The sequence below is a fragment of the Rhinoderma darwinii genome, chromosome 4, assembly GCF_050947455.1.
Source record: "Rhinoderma darwinii isolate aRhiDar2 chromosome 4, aRhiDar2.hap1, whole genome shotgun sequence".
NCBI lineage: Eukaryota > Metazoa > Chordata > Amphibia > Anura > Rhinodermatidae > Rhinoderma > Rhinoderma darwinii.
This window is the reverse complement of record NC_134690.1, coordinates 94581978-94599234: the sequence shown is the minus strand read 5'-3', so window position 1 is coordinate 94599234 and position 17257 is coordinate 94581978. Positions and strand designations below refer to the sequence as shown.

General features: G+C 44.7%; 1 protein-coding gene across 2 annotated transcripts in view; it reads right to left on the bottom strand.

The window, feature by feature from the left end:
- Positions 1–17257, bottom strand: part of DGKD (diacylglycerol kinase delta) — a 109447-nt gene extending 92190 nt beyond the window's left edge. The window contains exons 1-2 of one of the 2 annotated variants that reach the window (XM_075861395.1): positions 16884–17257; positions 5406–5516 (exon numbers count right to left, since the gene is read on the bottom strand). In XM_075861395.1, the coding sequence (XP_075717510.1) occupies positions 5406–5516; positions 16884–17009 (237 nt within the window). In that variant the 5' untranslated portion in view covers positions 17010–17257. The remainder of the gene's footprint in view (positions 1–5405; positions 5517–16883) is intronic. The other variant, XM_075861394.1, reaches the window with a different exon arrangement.

Sequence of the window (17257 nt, the reverse complement as noted above, 5' to 3'; positions counted from 1 at the left end):
AGGAGTGTCACTAAACGTATGCAACTGTACAGTATACGCCGATCAGCCATAACAATAAAAGCACCGACAGGTGAAGTGAATAACATGGATTATCTTGTTACAATAGCAGATGTCAAGGAGTGGGAAATATTAGGCAGTAAGTGAACTGTCAGTTCTTAAAGTTGATGTGTTGGTAGCAGGAAAAATGGACAAATTTAACGATCTCAGCAACTTTGACAAGGGCCAAATTGTGATAGACGACTGGGTTAGAGCTTCTCCAAAATGGCAGGTCTTGTGTTTCCAGGTATGCAGTGGTTAGTACCTACCAAAAGTGGTCCAAGGAAGGCTAACCGGTAAACAAGCGACAGGATCATTAGTGCCTAAGGCTCATTGATGCTCGTAAGGAAAATTCTTGTCCGAAATGGTCCGATCTCAAAGGAGAGCTACTGTAGGACAAATTGCCGAAAAAGTTCATGCTGGCTCTGATATAAAGGTTTCAGAAGACATAGTGCATTGTAGCTTGCTGCATAGCCACAGACCGGTCAGAGTGCCCATGCTGAACCCTCTCCACCTCCGAAAGGGACAACAATTGGCACATGAGCATTAGAACTAGACCACGGAGCAATGGAAGAATGTGGCCTGGTCTGATGAATCACGTTTTCTTTTACATCATGTGGATGGGCAGGTGCGAAAGCGTCGCTTACCTGGGGAAAAGAGTGCATCCTGGTGCCATATGAGAAGAAGACAAGTCGACAGAGGCAGTGTGATGCTCTCGGCAATGTTCTGCTGGGAAATCTTGGTTCTGGTCATTCATGTGGATGTTTCATTGTCACGTACCACCTACTTAAACATTATTGCAGACCTAGTACACCCCTTCATGGCAACGGTATTCCCTAATGGCAATCGCCTCTTTCAGCAGGATAATGAACCCTGCTAACTTCAAAAATTGTTCAGGAATGGTTTGAGGACATGGCAAAGAGTTCAAGGTGTTGTCTTGGCCTCCTAATTCCACAGATTTCAATGCAGTCAAGCATCTGTGGATGTGCTGGAAAACGAGTCTGATCCATGGAGGCCTCACCTCACAACTTACAGGATTTAATGTTAGTCTTGGTGCCAGATACTAAAGGACACCTTCTGAGGTCTTGTGAGGCCGATGCCTCACTGGGTCAGAGATGTTTTGGTGGCACAAGGGGGATCTACACAACATTAGGCTAGTGGATTTAATGTTTTGGGGGTCAATGTATGTTTTTTCGGAATCCTCTTGTATTTTATACATGGGTAGTCGACTATGCTTTCAATACAGTAAAAACAAAAAGAGGTACAGCTCCCAAATTTATGATAAATAGAAATCTTCAGCATTGTTGCTATATATGTCTGGAAGTGCTCCCAACATATGTGTGATGTCACCAGAGCCTTAGCTCGAACAGTGACATCTTAGCTTCCACAATGCACTGCTCTCTGGTAACAAGAAACCGGCAGAACTCTGAAGCTAGGTTTAGACATAACCAGAGAAGAAACACAACTTACCTCAACATTAGCACAAAATAAGTGAAGCAAAGTATTTGCAGAATTACACACATTTGATCTGTGGAATTTTGTAAATTCAGGTTTCTGAACAGGTACAGCTAGAACGACCAATTACTACTATGTAGGAAAAAGGTATTACCAGGGGCCAGGCAACTCCTGTACCACTCATCTCAACAGCTATTATCCAACCTGCTCTATTTATTGCACCCAATAATTTAGGGGCAGGTTCCAGACATGTCCCCCTTTCAGGGGCAGTAGCCTTGTGGTTAGTTGACAGGAACTCAGTCTAGTTTCTGGTTCAGGGTTTAATAGGAACAGAAGACACGTTAATACCTTTGTAGCTCCATTATCACGATTGATTGGGTAAGATTGAACCATTTTTACCTTCCATTGTCTTTATTCATAATGTATCAAATGAACATCTACAACACTACTGTGAACTCTGTCACTTCTTATTAGCTTTCCAATTAATACTTTTGCATTGTGGCATGTTTTATGTGTCGTACACAATTATTATATGGTTTTCAATAAGGTTTTACTGAAGTATTATTAAAAGTTAGGTTATATTTGTTTCACCATGCTGCTGGTTGATCATTGATGACTACAGTTAGGGTTGCAATATTGATACTATTTCGATGCTGAGCCCCATCGAACGGTTTAATACCATGAATTTCTGTATTTCAATACCAAGCTTTGCGGTTGTACAGCTTATTATTATAATACATGAATTGAATCAGTAGCATGATGTGATGCGGCCGACGCTGCATTAATGAGCAGCGGCACTTGCTTTGAAGGCAGAGAACATGACGGGTGCACTGCAAAGCGCCCCCATGTTCACGGTCTTTAGTGCCTGCGGCTCATTAGTGCAGCGCCGGCCGCATCACATGCTGCTCGTGAGGGCACTGCATCGGTGAACGCGTGATTAGGAGTAGGAAAGTGGATTTAATACATAGCTGCAGCCCTGGTCTAATGGCGGAGATCAGAGAAAACTCTGATCTCCCCAGTTATCCCATTGAATGCAGTGATCAAAGCTGACCGCGGCATTCAAATGGAAAGTGAGAAGGGGGACCCCATTTGAGCGCATCAGGGAATCCATGTGACGTGATCGGGGGACATACCACATATGGGCAGACAGCCCAGGGTCTATTGAAGGACCCCAGGGCTGTCGGACCATATTTCCTGTTGTTAGGGCATACTTCGGTATGTCCTAACAACTGCCTGGGTACAATCAGTACACAGGCTAATGTACTGGCATATAGACATATGCCAGTACATTAAAGTTAAAAAAGAAACAAGTTTAAAATAAATAATGTTAAGTCAAATAAATCTGTAGAAAAAACAACACAGAAAGTAATTTTTTTTTACAATAAAAACTATTAAAATGTTGCTAAATCTCATTAAAGTGTCATTATTATGTCACTGTCCATATATGGACAGAGACGTCAGGGGCTCCCTCTAGCAGCGGAATCCCTGGCTAGAGCGCTCTGACCATGGATTCCGCTCCTATCTGGGGGGGTGATTTATTCAGGGGGTGTGGCACTATCTACAAGGGCACTGTGGCGCTATCTACATGGGCACTGTGTGTGGAACTATCTACATTGGGAACTGGGGCACTATGTGGGCACTGTGGCACTATCTACAGTGGGCACTATGTGGGCACTGGCACTATCTACATGGGCACTGTGGTGTTTTCAGGGGTTTGGGACAAAAAAAAAACCCTAACAAATAAAACTCCATTCTTTTAACGGCCATAAAAAACGACTGGCAAACGGCGGTTAAAAACGGTCAGATGGCCGGAAAATAGATTAAAATTTTGAGACACACTGATGCAAAACAGCCATGAAAATCTGACAGTGGATCCGTTGTTAACTGCCCAATTTTCACGTCGTGTAAATATAGCCTTATAGCCATCTTCACTCTCCGCTCATAGCGATCCAGGCTGATGGAGAGAAGACGACTAATTGTTAGAGCTGCAACAACGTATATAAATATCTATATTCATATAATATAGATAAATATATATTTTAAAAAAAAGACAAAAAGTGTTGTTTTTTTCACATTTTTAGTGATTTGTCTGCTCATAATAAAAATTTAAAACATGGAATTAATAAAGGGGTTTCCCCACGAGGGACATTTATGACATATCCACAGGATATGTCATAAATGTCAGATAGATGCGGGTCCCACCACTGGGACCCGCATCTATCTCTAGAACAGGGCCCCTAAACCCTGTTCTAACGCTGTGTGTGTCGGCTGATTTCCGACCATGAAGGTTTCCGTAAGCCTCATAGAACTGAATGGTAGTTACGGAAACAGCCTAGCTCGCATGCTACGCTACTTCCGTAACTGCTATTCACTACTATGGTAGTTACAGAAAAAGCGTAGCTCAGCGGGCTACACTGTTTTCGTAACCCCTGACCATAAAGTCAGGAAGTGGCCGAAAGTCAGTGATAGTAGACAAAGCTAGAACGGGGTTTAGGGGGCCCCGTTCTAGAGATAGGTGCGGGTCCCAGAGGTGGGACCCGCATCTATCTGACATTTGACATGCCCTGTGGATATGTCATAAACGTATAAAGTAATAGTGATATTCAAAGCGGTTGCAAAGATATTATCGTTTAAAGAAGTGCATGTCAGAAATAGAAAATTTGACCTGGACACAGGGGCATCATGAAAGGTATCTTTATCAGAAAAAGTTGGTGACAACCTACATGGCTACCATTACAACCAATACAGCTCCTACAGGAGTTTCATCTTTCACAACTATCCCAGAATACTGTTCGGTAATTCCGCATAGATACGCCGTGATACATTCTCTGCCCTTGTACCGTTACGGGCAGGTTTGACTGGGAAGACTAGGTGACAACCACTGTGGAAACTGCAATGGCAGCCAGATGGGTTGTCACCAAGTGATGTATTCTCCACTTACCAGAACTAACTACAAACTGAATAGACTTAGAACAGAATTTTAGACTTAAAGAGAACCTTTCACCTGCCCATTCATGTGCAGCTGAGTGCAGCATGTAATGGGCAGGGCTGCACAAACCCTGGGGCACTTTACATTTTTTTTCTACCCTTCTCCATTATTTAGATATCGGTGCCGTTTTATTTGGCACCCGATATTTAAATAACCCACTTAACTGTCAAAGGGGCGCCTACTATGGCTGTGACACTGTTCAATCAGATATGGACAGTGTTAAAGCAAGACCTAGGGAGAGGAGAGCATGTGCGCGCGCTTACGCTCCCATTCTTCAACTGTCAAGATCAGTCTTCTGCCGAACTGGCAAGGGGGCGTCACTGCTACGGACAGTGTAAGAGCTAGAGCTGCGCGCTCTCCTCTCTCCAGCTCTTAAACTGTCCATAGCTGAGACACGCCCCCTTGCCAGTTCGGCAAACAAAGTACAAGACTGATCTCTCGCAAGAGCTGAACAGAGGAGAGCGCGAACGCGCGCTCTCCTCTCCCCACCTCTTACACTGTCCGTAGCAGTGACATGCCCCCTTGCCAGTTCGGCAGAAGACTGATCTTGACAGCTGCGAAGTGAGAGCGTGCGCGCACACATACTCTCTCCTCTATCCTCGTGCTTGCTGTAGCACTGTCGGTAGCTGATTGGACAGTGTCACAGCCATAGTAACATGCCCCCTTGCCATTACACCCCCCATTGACAGTTCAGGGAGTTATTTAAATATTGCGAGCCAAATATAACGGCACCGATATCTAAATAATGGAGGAGGGTAGAAAAAAATACAAAGTTTGTGCAGCCCTGCCCATTACATGCTGCACTCAGCTACACATGTATGGGCAAGTGAAAGGTTCTCTTTAAATGGTCTTTATGACAACAAATGTAGATAGGTTTTGAACAATGTACATGTTCTTCTCTTCCTACCACTTCCTCATATTTCACCTTTGCGGTCTTGGCATAGTAGAGAGTTCGGCCTCGCAGTTTGAAGTAGCGTCTCCTCCATCGTTGGAAGGAACTTGTCTGCTTTTGTAGGTGACCTTCTTTCACAATAGCCTAAAAAGTCAAGGAGACATGGTAAGAACTCTACACTGTATACCTGCACACTTTTTTCAAAAATGTTTTAATACATGACCCCTCCCTCCTTAAAGAGGCTCTGTCCCCACATTATAAGTGGCCTATATTATACATGATGTGATCGGCGCTGTAACGTAGATTACAGCAGTTTTTTATTTAGAAAAACTATCATTTTTGACAAAGTTATGACCTATTTTAGCTTTATGCTAATGAGTTTCTTAATGAACAACAGGGCGTGTTTTACTTTTTGGCCAAGTGGGCGTTGTGGAGAGACGTGTATGACACTGACCAATCAGCGTCATACACTTCTCTCCATTCATTTACACAGCAGATAGCGATACAGCTATATCGCTATGTGCAGCCACATAAACACACTATAACGTTACTGCAGTGTCCCGACAATGAATATACATTACCTCCAGCCAGGACGTGATTTGTATTCAGAATCCTGTCACTTCTGTAGCGTCTGTGCGATATTTACAGCAAGGCAAGCATAATCTCGCGAGATTACGATGTAACCTGTCATTTCAAACGAGATTACGCTTGCCTTGCTGTAAATATCACAGAGACGCTACAGAAGTGACAGGATTCTGAATACAAATCACGTCCTGGCTGGAGGTAATGTATATTCATTGTCAGGACACTTGGTTAACATTAATGTGTGTGTAAGTAGCTGCAAATCGTGTTCTAGTAAGAACACGATGCTGCTGTGTAAATGAATGGGGAGAAGTGTATGACGCCGATTGGTCACTGATTGGTCAGCGTCATACACTTCTCTCCACAACACCCACTTGGCCAAAAAGTAAAACACGCCCAGTTGTTCATTAAGAAACTGATTAGCATAAAACTAATATATGTCAGAACTCCGTCAAGAATGATCGTTTTTCTAAATAAAATACACTGCTGTAATCTACATTACAGCGCCGATCACATCATGTACAATATAGGCCACTTATAATGTGGTGACAGAGCCTCTTTAAACTTCCTCTTCCCCATATCTGTCTATAACAAGCCATCTACTGTAGACAGATATAAGTAGACGCTTCGCCTGGCTGTCCAAGGCAACAGCTTTAGTTAAGTGTCCCCAACATTAAACACTGTCATCTGTCCGGCTATAACAACAAACATGGTCGCCTGGATGACTATGACAGCAAACAATCTTATCCTTACTGCCCCAACAACAAAAATCCTTCGCATGACTACACCCACTCACTGCCTGTTCCTGACAACACATTCTCCCAAGCTTTCCTATCAGAACTCATTCACGGTCTGTTCCTGACACCACCCCCTCACTGTCTGCCGCTACCAGTCCCCTCACAATGTTCATCGTAGTCCCATCCGCCTGGCTCATGACAGCAGCTTCTGTCACAGATCCATCTCAAGTCTCTTGCTGTTTTTGCAGGTCCTTTACTCGCGTTTTCGGTTGAGTTTTTCAATGCGTTTGTTTGCGCAACCCCCCCCCCAAAAAAAAAAGGCTGCAGCCAGATGTTGCGTTAAAGTCTATAGTAAAATATGAGAAAGCGTACATACACAGCATTAAGGTTTGTGTAATTTTTGTAGGGGTTTTGAGGTCAATGGTGTGTTTTTTTGGTTTCTTTTTTCAAAACGCAGTTCTTAAAAAAAAAAAAAAATAAATACAACACATCAAAAACGCATTTAAAAATGCATGTTACATTTAAAAAAAAAAATGCTGGCTTTTTTACATGCTGTTTAAAACACCAGACAAGAGATTTTGGACGGCTGAAAGGCAGATTTAGACAATTACTGACGACTGTCGGCACCTTTCTATGACACGAACGAGCGTCGCTGAAGACAGATATCTGTGGAAAAGTTGATTTGCCGTGTTTTTGTCATCGTTGTCAGGTGGAGTCCCATAAAGTTGTTCATACCAAACGACAGATCTGCATCCCATCAATAGATCAAGGCAGAAGATGGTCAGTGATTTGTCATTTTAAGGGCTTATTCAGACGAACGTGATATACGTCCGTGCAACGCGAGTGATTTTCACGCGCCTCGCACGGACCTATGTTAGTCTATTGGGACGTGCAGACTGTCCTTGAGTTTCACGCAGCGTGTGTCCGCTGCGTAAAACTCACGACATGTCTGATATTTGTGCGTTGTTCGCGCATTACGCACCCATTGAAGTCAATGGGTGCGTGAAAATCACGCGCAGCACACGGAAGCACTTCCGTGTGACGCGCGTCATTCGCGCAACAGCAATAAAAAGTATGAATGAAAACAGAAAAGCACCACGTGCTTTTCTGTTTACAAACATACAAACAGAGTGTCATAATGATGGCAGCTGCGCGAAAATCACGCAGCCACGCATCATACGCGGCTGACACACGGTGCTGTTAAGTACCTTTGGCGCGCAAAATGCACACGCTCGTGTAAATCCGGCCTAACTTCTGGTTGTGGTAGATTGTAGAAATGACTAATTATTGTTGTCCAGAACGGCAACCCGAAAAGAACAACTACCGTGTTTCCCCGATAGTAAGACACCCCCGATTGTAAGACGTATCGGGGGTTTCAGGGGGGTCGGCTAATATAAGCCGTACCCCGAAAGTAAGACATATGTCTTACTTTCGGGGAAACACGGGGGTATTGCCGCCTCCTGCCCACTTCCGCGCCGCCCCCCTCTCCATACGTCTCCATCAGCGGCAGGAGCACGGCTGTTATACACAGCCTGGCTCCTGCTGCAACTGCCGGAATCGAAGCGCGCGCCGATTCCGGCAGTTTAACCCATTAAATGCCGCTGTCAATAGTGACAGCGGCATTTAATGTGTTTGACAGAGGGGGGAGCTCCCTCTGTCACCCGATCGGCGCCCCCGCAAACAAATCGCGGGTCGCCGTCGGGTTTCCATGACAGCCGGGGGTCTAACAAAGACCCCCAGGTCTGCCTTCAGCATCTGCCTGTTAGGCGATGCCGGAGGCATGACCTAATAGGTTGCCTGTCAGTTTTACACTGACAGGCAATAATGCTTCGGTATACTAAGTATACCAAAGCATTATATATGCGATCGGCACATCGCATAGTGAAGTCCCCTGGTGGGACTAAAAAAAAAAATGTAAAACAGTTAAATAAAGTTTGTGAAAAAAAAAGAAATAATAATTCGACAATTTTTTCCCAATATAAGACATACCCCGAAAGTAAGACATAGTGGGGCTTTTGGGGATAAAAAGAAAGTAAGACACTGTCTTACTTTCGGGGAAACACAGTAGTCGTTTAGATAATGGCCGTCTAACATCACTAACGTATGGCCATCTTTACAAGTGTTTCCATATTCATGCCTCTCTTCCCATATCACACGTCCCGGTCAGGTCCTCCCTACCCCCGCACGCCTCTATATTCCAAAAGGATATGACACAAACCATTCTTGAACGAGTAATGCACATCCCGCAGCACGTTTCCCAGGACATTATGTAAACAAATGACATTGACTGCTGCCTGTGGTCTCCTCGCATGTTCCTTCCTCTATTTAGAGAAGTGTTCTGAGGTCACGCATAAGGGGACGTTCACATATGTCCGTTGCTCCTGTCAGTTTCCCTCCGGCATGTTGCAGAACAGCCGGAGGGAAACTGATGCTAGAACAGATCCCATAGCTTTCTATGGGATCTGTTCTGAACAGGCAACATCAGTTGTGGCTCCGTACGGCATTGGACCTGTGCAGGAGTCGGATCCAAAAACGTTACCTGCAGCGTTTTTGGGTCCGGCTCCCAATTAGATACAGCGCTGTATCCTATCTATTTTAACTGTGGCCGGACGAAACGCTGGGTGCTGCCGCATCTACCTTCCGGCAGCACACTGCGAGAAGGCGGCCGGGGGTATATCCCACTGTCAACTGTATGTGCGTTCTCAGGATGCACATACAGTTGAGCCCAATTCTGAAGCAGGGAACCATCAGTTCCCTGCTTCAGAATTAGTTCAGAGTGGAGAAGCAGAGGGAACTCCTCTGCTCCCCGAGGACTCCCCGGGCACAGCACTACTTTAAGCGCAGTGCTCGGGGAAGGCCTTGGCGTCACTGTCCATATATGTGTTTTTGACACGTTTAGACGTCGTTTTTTTCTAGCGCCATGTGAACAAGGCCTAATAGCACATTTGGCTATAAGATACATTGCACAAAAATTGCGCTTTGTGTGAACATACACGTATGAGCCCCATAATGACCATTTAAGTTTTAGCTAAATGACAGATCTGCTTTATAATGTAGTGACATGAGGTTGGCGATATAACACAGTAGAGCCACCCCTGTGAAGTAACTGCATTTTTGGTAATCACTTAGCTTTCACACTAACTACAGGCAGATTTTACACATTTTGTGTGTGCTTTATTAGGTCCCCTAATGACTATGTGAATGATACGCATTTTCCACAGCAAAGAACGGCTCGCTTTCCCATTTAAGTTGAAATCATGTTTTGTGACGCGTTTTACCCGCTGAAAAAATACACGCCATGTGGACTGGGCCTTGTAGTGAATATCCCATTCACACAATGTGCATTATGTAAAAAGATCGGCACTGCTTTGGCTCTTGAAGCACTATGAGTCCCAGTAATAGGCCTCCCAAAGTGTGGGCACCTTGGCAAAGCGTGGGCGACACGCGAAACGGCCGTAGGCTTGAGCTCCACACTGCTTTTACCTGTCTTGCCGCAACAACAAATGAATAATTAGACTGAATGGTGAGTGTCGTGGATTTACTCTGCCAATATTATAATAATAGAGCAGGAGAATTAGACCCTGTTCACACTGTATTTGACGTGTTTTTCGGCGTGTAAAAACCCGCCACTAGATTCAAGCTTCCCATTGACATCAATGCATACTACGCATTTTTTACCTCATAGAGGTCGCCTTGTCGTGACGGGTGGGCTCACACAATTTGATCAAAATGTGTGCTAAGAACCTCACTATTGTAAGTAGATTCAGCAGCAATGCATATTATTGATTTATTTGTAGTGTTTAGGTGGCATTGGTGTTCGCAGAGTGCTGTCGTCATTTTCTTGTGTTCTGCATTAATTTACATATTTTGCATACAAGTTAGTTTCATTTTGCTGGAATGTGCTGATGAAACTTTCTTGGAAGATAGATAGATAGATAGATAGATAGATAGATAGATAGATAGATAGATAGATAGATAGATAGATAGATAGATAGATAGATAGATAGATAGATAGATAGATACTCTCATGATTTTAATTTGTGAAACAGATTGGAAATAAGAGAATAACTCCAGATGAGCGTCAACCTTCTCAACTCAAAAGAGTGTGAACCATTTGCTGCAAAAATCTTTTATCTTGAGCTGATAAAACAAGAAACTTTTACCCATCTGCTGTGTATTTATATTCAGAGAATAAGAACATACGCGGCACAAAGGGCAATGTATAACACAATATTTCACTATGGCTTAGAACATTTTCACGATTGTGTTTTACATCCGTGTCACATATTTATAGTTTTGTATTGCTGAGCCATGAGGGGTTTACATGGTTGTATAATATATAATATATATGTGTGTGCATTTGAAAAAAAAACACCCTGTCGGAACAGAACGCCGTTTTTCCCATTGAAATCAATTGGCAGATGTTTGGCTTCTGATTTTCCAGCTGTTTTTCGGCCCGAAAAACTTCAGAAAATAAGCTGTGTGAACATACCCTTACCAGGAAGCTGCAGCATCTCGGTCTTGTCTTTCTCACGGTGTTCATACACCCCCCCCCCCTCTCTCCACTCAGGTGTATTGGCAGGCAGTGAAGGGACACACCCCCACGTTTGTCACTCGTCTGTAACTAGGGATAGAGTTTGCTTGACAACAGGGGGTGGACAGAAGATTACAGGAAGGGAGACACCTAGTGGCACACAGAATTTTCATGCCTAAAACTACATTTTAACAGTAAAATGAATTACAGAGTATTTCTAGATCAGGTATACTATTAGACCAGCATAAGTTGTTTGAAAAGTTAGTGTCCATTAAAGTACTTTTGTGTCAAAAGAGACACCATTGTGTCCTGGCTAAACGGAAAGATTAGAATTGCAAGTGTTTGGGCCATCATTAGGCAATAAAAAAGTATTTAATATCACAGACTTTGGCAGCTAACACGGTTGCACACTATTGAATTAGAAGGACAATTAGAGGTCACCTTGGAGTTACATGTACTGTAGAAGTCAGCTTTGCCTGTCGCTTGGTGCCTTTATATGGTCACAGAACTTGTTGACTTCTAATATTATTTTCATTTACATTGTTGGGGTAATTAAGCATTTAAATTGAAGGATTTGCAATTCTCCAACATAATGCATTAATAACGTTCCCGCCACCCCCAAGAGGGATCATTCTCAAAAGTATATGGGGCTGCACTCAGCTGTCTCCGTCAGTCCTATAGACTTTGAATGGAGTGACACCGTGCATGCTCGACCACCGCTCCATTCCAACTCCTCCCCTGGGGTCCCCAGTGATCATACATGGATAGGTGATAAATGGCAGTACAGTATATCCTATTAAAAGAGCAGATTACAGACGAGCGAGCTGGAGCCACAGGTTGTACATCTGTGCTGCAAAGAAATAAATCCTGTATGGTAGATGATAAGTGACTGATGAGATGTCACCAGACAAAGAAACAATGCAAATTACTTAACAGTATAAAAGCTATGGAAGTGTGAATCGGGAGCGAATATATATATAAAAAAACCGTAGGATGGATCAGTGTAGGTCCCTGTGCAGTATAGAACAGTAAATGACGTGTTGCAATCTCTCATACAAGCTTGCTGACATTATATTATAAGGATACCTGGCCTAATGTACAGGCTGCTTCCCGGGGTTGTCCTATTAGGGCATACAAACGTCAGAGTGGGCACCGGCCCTCGAGAACTCTGCACGACCATGTATTATATAGTCACACATTAATTTGAATGGGCACCATGTAATACCACATTTCTTCTGCAGCGGCTACTGGAAAAGAAATATGTAGACTCTCGCCGCTGCCTTCCCTGATGAGGGGTTTCAGCTGCCAGACCTGCAGTGATCAGCTGATTGTTGAAAAAAGGGTTGTCCAGATCATACTTGGCCTATAGGGTTGTTCTCACCTGCGATTTTGGATACGCTGCATAAAACGACGCAGCGTATCCGACCTAGAACCCGCAGCACATTCCGTCCAAAAAACCTTACCACATTGTGGTGCGGTATTCAGGCAGAATTTCCACTGCGGTAAGCAGCGCTAGAAATAAAGAAAGAAAACAAAAAACATTCATACTTCATCCCTGGAGGCCAAGCTGAACACAAAAGCAGAGAGTTCTGGGTAAGTATGAGATTTTTGTGGCGGAACCGAATTCAATAGGGGAAAACATGCAACAGAAAACCAGCGATTCCGCAACATAAATGGACATGGTCAATGAACCGCAGGTCAATTTATGAACGTTTTTTCGGTGGGTTTTTTACACCGCTTGTAGATGAGATTTGTTCAAATCTCATCCACTTTGCTGAAATACTCTACGGATTTTCCACAATGAAATCCGTTACGGAAAATCCACAGTATTCACGCTATGTGTGAGCCCGGCCTTGACGCTGTTTTTAGCATGCATTTTTTTGTTTTGGTAGATAAAGTCCCATGTCCCTCAATGGGAGTTCATCAACAGAAACAAAAAAACGCATGCTAAAAATGCAACAAAAACACACCATGTGAACCCAGGCTAATACCAGGATCTCACACACAGTTTTCAGCTCAGTTTTGTTAAAGAGAACCTTTCGCCTCCCCATACATGTGCAGGCGAGTGCAGCATGTAACAGGCAGGGCTGCACAAACCCTGGGGAATTGTTATTAGATATTGGTGCCGCTATATTTGGCGCCCTATATTTAAATAACCCCCTGGACGGTGAATGGGGCGTGTAATTGGCAAGGGGGCGTATAACATCGCTGTGACACTGTCCAATCAGCTATGGACAGTGTCACAGCAAGAGCTGGAGAGGAGAGCGTGTGCGTGCGCTCTAACTCTTCAGCTCTCGGCAAACAAGGACGACAAGACTTTGTGATCTGTCGTGAGAGATCACACGGTCTTGTCTACCGAAAGCTTAAGAACGAGTGAGAGCGTGTGCACGCGCGTGCGCGCCCGCATGCGCTCACAGCTCCGATGTTGCTGCCGAAGATACTCCCACCGCTATGGAACAGAAGAATTCACAATCTTCTTCTCTTCTGTTCCGTGGTGGCAGCGAAGGTGCGCACGCACACGCTCTCCAGCTCTTGCGGAGACACTGTCCGTAGCTGATTGGACAGTGTCACAGCGATGTTACACGCCCCCTTGCCAATTACACGCCCCATTGACAGTTCAGGGGGGTTATTTAAATATCGGGTGACAAATATAACAGCACCGATATGTAAATAACCGAGAAAGATAGGAACATTTTTTTAGAGTGAGACAGGGCTTGTACAGCTCTGCCTATTGCATGCTGCACATGTATGGGCAGGAGAAAGGTTCTCGTTAAGCAAAAGACAGAGGTATTTTCAAAAGGAATTACAGGTGACTACATGTGTGCACCCGTAATTACGGGAGCGTTGCTAGGCGACGTCAGTAAATAGTCACTGTCCAGGGTGCTGAAAGTGTTAAACGATCGGCAGTAACTCTTTCAGCACCCTGGACAGTGACTTCCGATCACAATATACAGCTGTAGATCAACCTGTAAAAAAAAAAAAAAAAGAAGTTCCTACTTACCGAGAACTCCCTACTTCTTCCTCCAGTCCGGCCTCCTGGGATGACGTTACAGCCCATGTGACCGCTGCAGCCAATAACAGGCTGCAGCGGTCACATAGACTGACGTGTCATCCAGGGAGGTCAGGCTGGATGTCGAAAGAGGGACGCGTCACCAAGACAACGGCCAGGTAAGTATGAATTTATTTTATTTTAACTGCGGAAAGGACTGCCCCTTCTCTCTATCCTGCACTGATAGAGAGAAGGGCTGCCGATTAGTACAGTGCAATTTTGCAGTGAAAACGTGCCCGTAAATACTGGTGCATACGGGTCGAATACGTGTGACCAAGGACCCGTATTTACGCCAGTATTTACGGACAGGAAAAAATTTGTTTTGGGTCCACTTCTGTGTTTGTCTCAAAAACGGAGCCAAAAACTGCATCAAAACTGTGTGTGTGATCCTGACCTTAAAGTGGCCACCGACAGTACAGTTCACACTTGATCAACCGACGAACAACATATCTAAGGAAATTAGTTTACTGACATGTGACATTGAGAATTGTCCTCTGTCCGCTTATACAATGTGGTTATAGTAATTTTTATAGGTGTTTTTTTCCATAAATATTTATTTTCCTGTTATTTAAAAAAAACAAGCAACAAAACGCCACATGTGAACATAACCTTTTACGGCATGTGGATATGTAAGAAGAGGGTGATCGGTGGGGGGCCCAGGGCTCGTTCTCAGAGAAGAAGCGGCAGCTCATGCTCACTGAAACTCCACTGAAATGAATAAGGGCTTGTACAGAAGAGAACAATAAATGAGCGGACATCTCTCCACCACGAATGATGTACTCATGGCATATAACCCGGCATTACTGTGCAGAATATAAATCTATCCCTTTATCTAATCATCTGCCTATGTAAGGCCACATTCAGACGTGGAGGAATTGCTGTTGAATTCCGCTGCGGACAGTCCGCAGTGGAATTCTGCAGCCGCCGTTTGTTACATTTCTTTCTATACATTTTTAGGAAAGTTAGTTCAGACGTTGCAGAAAATAACTGTGCGGAAATCAGACTGCGGTGCAGAATTTTCCCTCCGCAGCATGCTCATTCCATTGCGGAGAAGCAGCGGAATGTCACTGCGGATTTCAGCCTTTGCAATGAAAAACTGAACTCTGTGGCAAGTCCGCTGTGATATCTGCAACGTCTGAATTACCTGTCAAATATGCAAATGTTGCTGCAGATTCGTTGCGTAATTGCCCCAAATCTGCACCAATATGTGCAGCAGAAAAATTCTGCCACGTCTGAACATGGCCTAAGGCTACATTCACACGAGCGTGTCAGATTCACGTGCATGAAAAACTCACGTAAATCTGGTCCGTGTGCTTTGCGAGTGGCATGCGTTTATCACGCACTCGCAAAGCACTTTTTGATTTTTTTATGGAATTGATGCGCAAATTACGTACCGCCCACGGATGTGCATCTGTGTGCAGTGCGTGATTTTCACGCACCCATTGATTTGAATGGGCGCGCAGGTGCGTGAAAACACACCAATATAGGACATGAAGTAAGTTTCACGCAGCGGACTCTCGCTGTGTGAAAACTCACGCATGTGTGCGAGCGGCCCTATTGAAATCAATGGGTCCGTGTGCTGTGCGTGATTTCCATGCGCAGCACACGGACGGGGTTCACGCTCGTGTGAATGGGCCCTTATTGTGAGGCTGGATTCACACGAGCATGTTAGTCCCGGACCGAACACACTGCAGGGAGCCGGGCTCCTAGCATCATAGTTATGTACGACGCTAGGAGTCCCTGAAAAATGTATGAATACTTATTGTAAAATAAAACATGATCATCATCAGTAGCAACGCTGCGGCCATGGCTGTAATCTACGAGGCGACTGCTTTGCTCTGGGAAAATCAGTTCAATTGTAGAAAAGGGTCATTTTGTGGTAACATTTGTATCACAAACAGAAAATTCTGGGGAGAATGTTGTTAAGTATTTTTGCCCTTTGAGTGTACAGCGCCAGATGATGGTGCTAGAAGATATACAATAGTAATAACAAATCGTGACCAAGTTACATTTTAAGCAGGTTGAAAAATGGTTCTTTTTTTGGTGCACCAATTATCAATTGGTGTCTACAGTCCCCTTTATAGTGGGCATGCATTTGTCATTGGCATATCAGCTGTCAGTGGCATTAGCTGCACTTGAATTACAACACACAAGTTGTCACTGGGAGCAGGACAGTGGTCTGCAACCTGTGGTGTCCAGCTGTTGTGAAACTACAACTCCCAGCATGCCAAGATAAGATATGTCAGTCAGGGCATGCTGGGAGCTGTAGTTTCAGGATAGTTGGGCTCCCACAGGTTGCAGACCACAGTGCAGTGTCCCACACTGACCTCTCTATATACGGAGCCAGCACAGCTCTGCGTCTCTGAGCTCTCTCTCTGTCACCTATGGATGTCTCGTGGAGTCCCCAGCTGTCTCTTGCTCATTGCAATGTTGTCCTCTAGAGTTCTTCTTGTAAGAACTGAGGTGCTTGCGGCACGGTCCTGCTCTTTGCCTCCCCCGCCCCTCTCTCTCCATGGCCTTTCTGCTAACTGTGTCCCCACTAATCTAGAGGATGTCTCCAGCCAGTGACTGCTGTCTCTCCTCCCGTCACCTCTGCCGCCGCTTCTTACCTTCCTCCTGATCTGGCCCGATGTAGACACTTTTCTGCGCAGTTTCTGTGGCTCAGGCTCCGGCTCACTATCCGATGAATCCTCGGCCAGGACCCCGGGAGCCGTCGCAGCCAGGGAGGCCGCCATCACTACCAAAAGCCGGGGACATGGACACAGGGCCAGCTACAGGGGACCGGGATCATCTGTGGGAAGTAGCGACATCTGGTGGCAGCTGCAACTCCGCAGCAGCGCCCGCTGCTGGTCACTTGGTGTAAGCGTTGTGAAAAAGAATTAAAGCTCCCATGATCCTTTGCCTGCCTATGGCATCTTCTGTCAGCAAAGCTGTGTTCTCGACAAATGTAAGCGGAGTTCTGTCTTTTATAAATAAAGTTCAT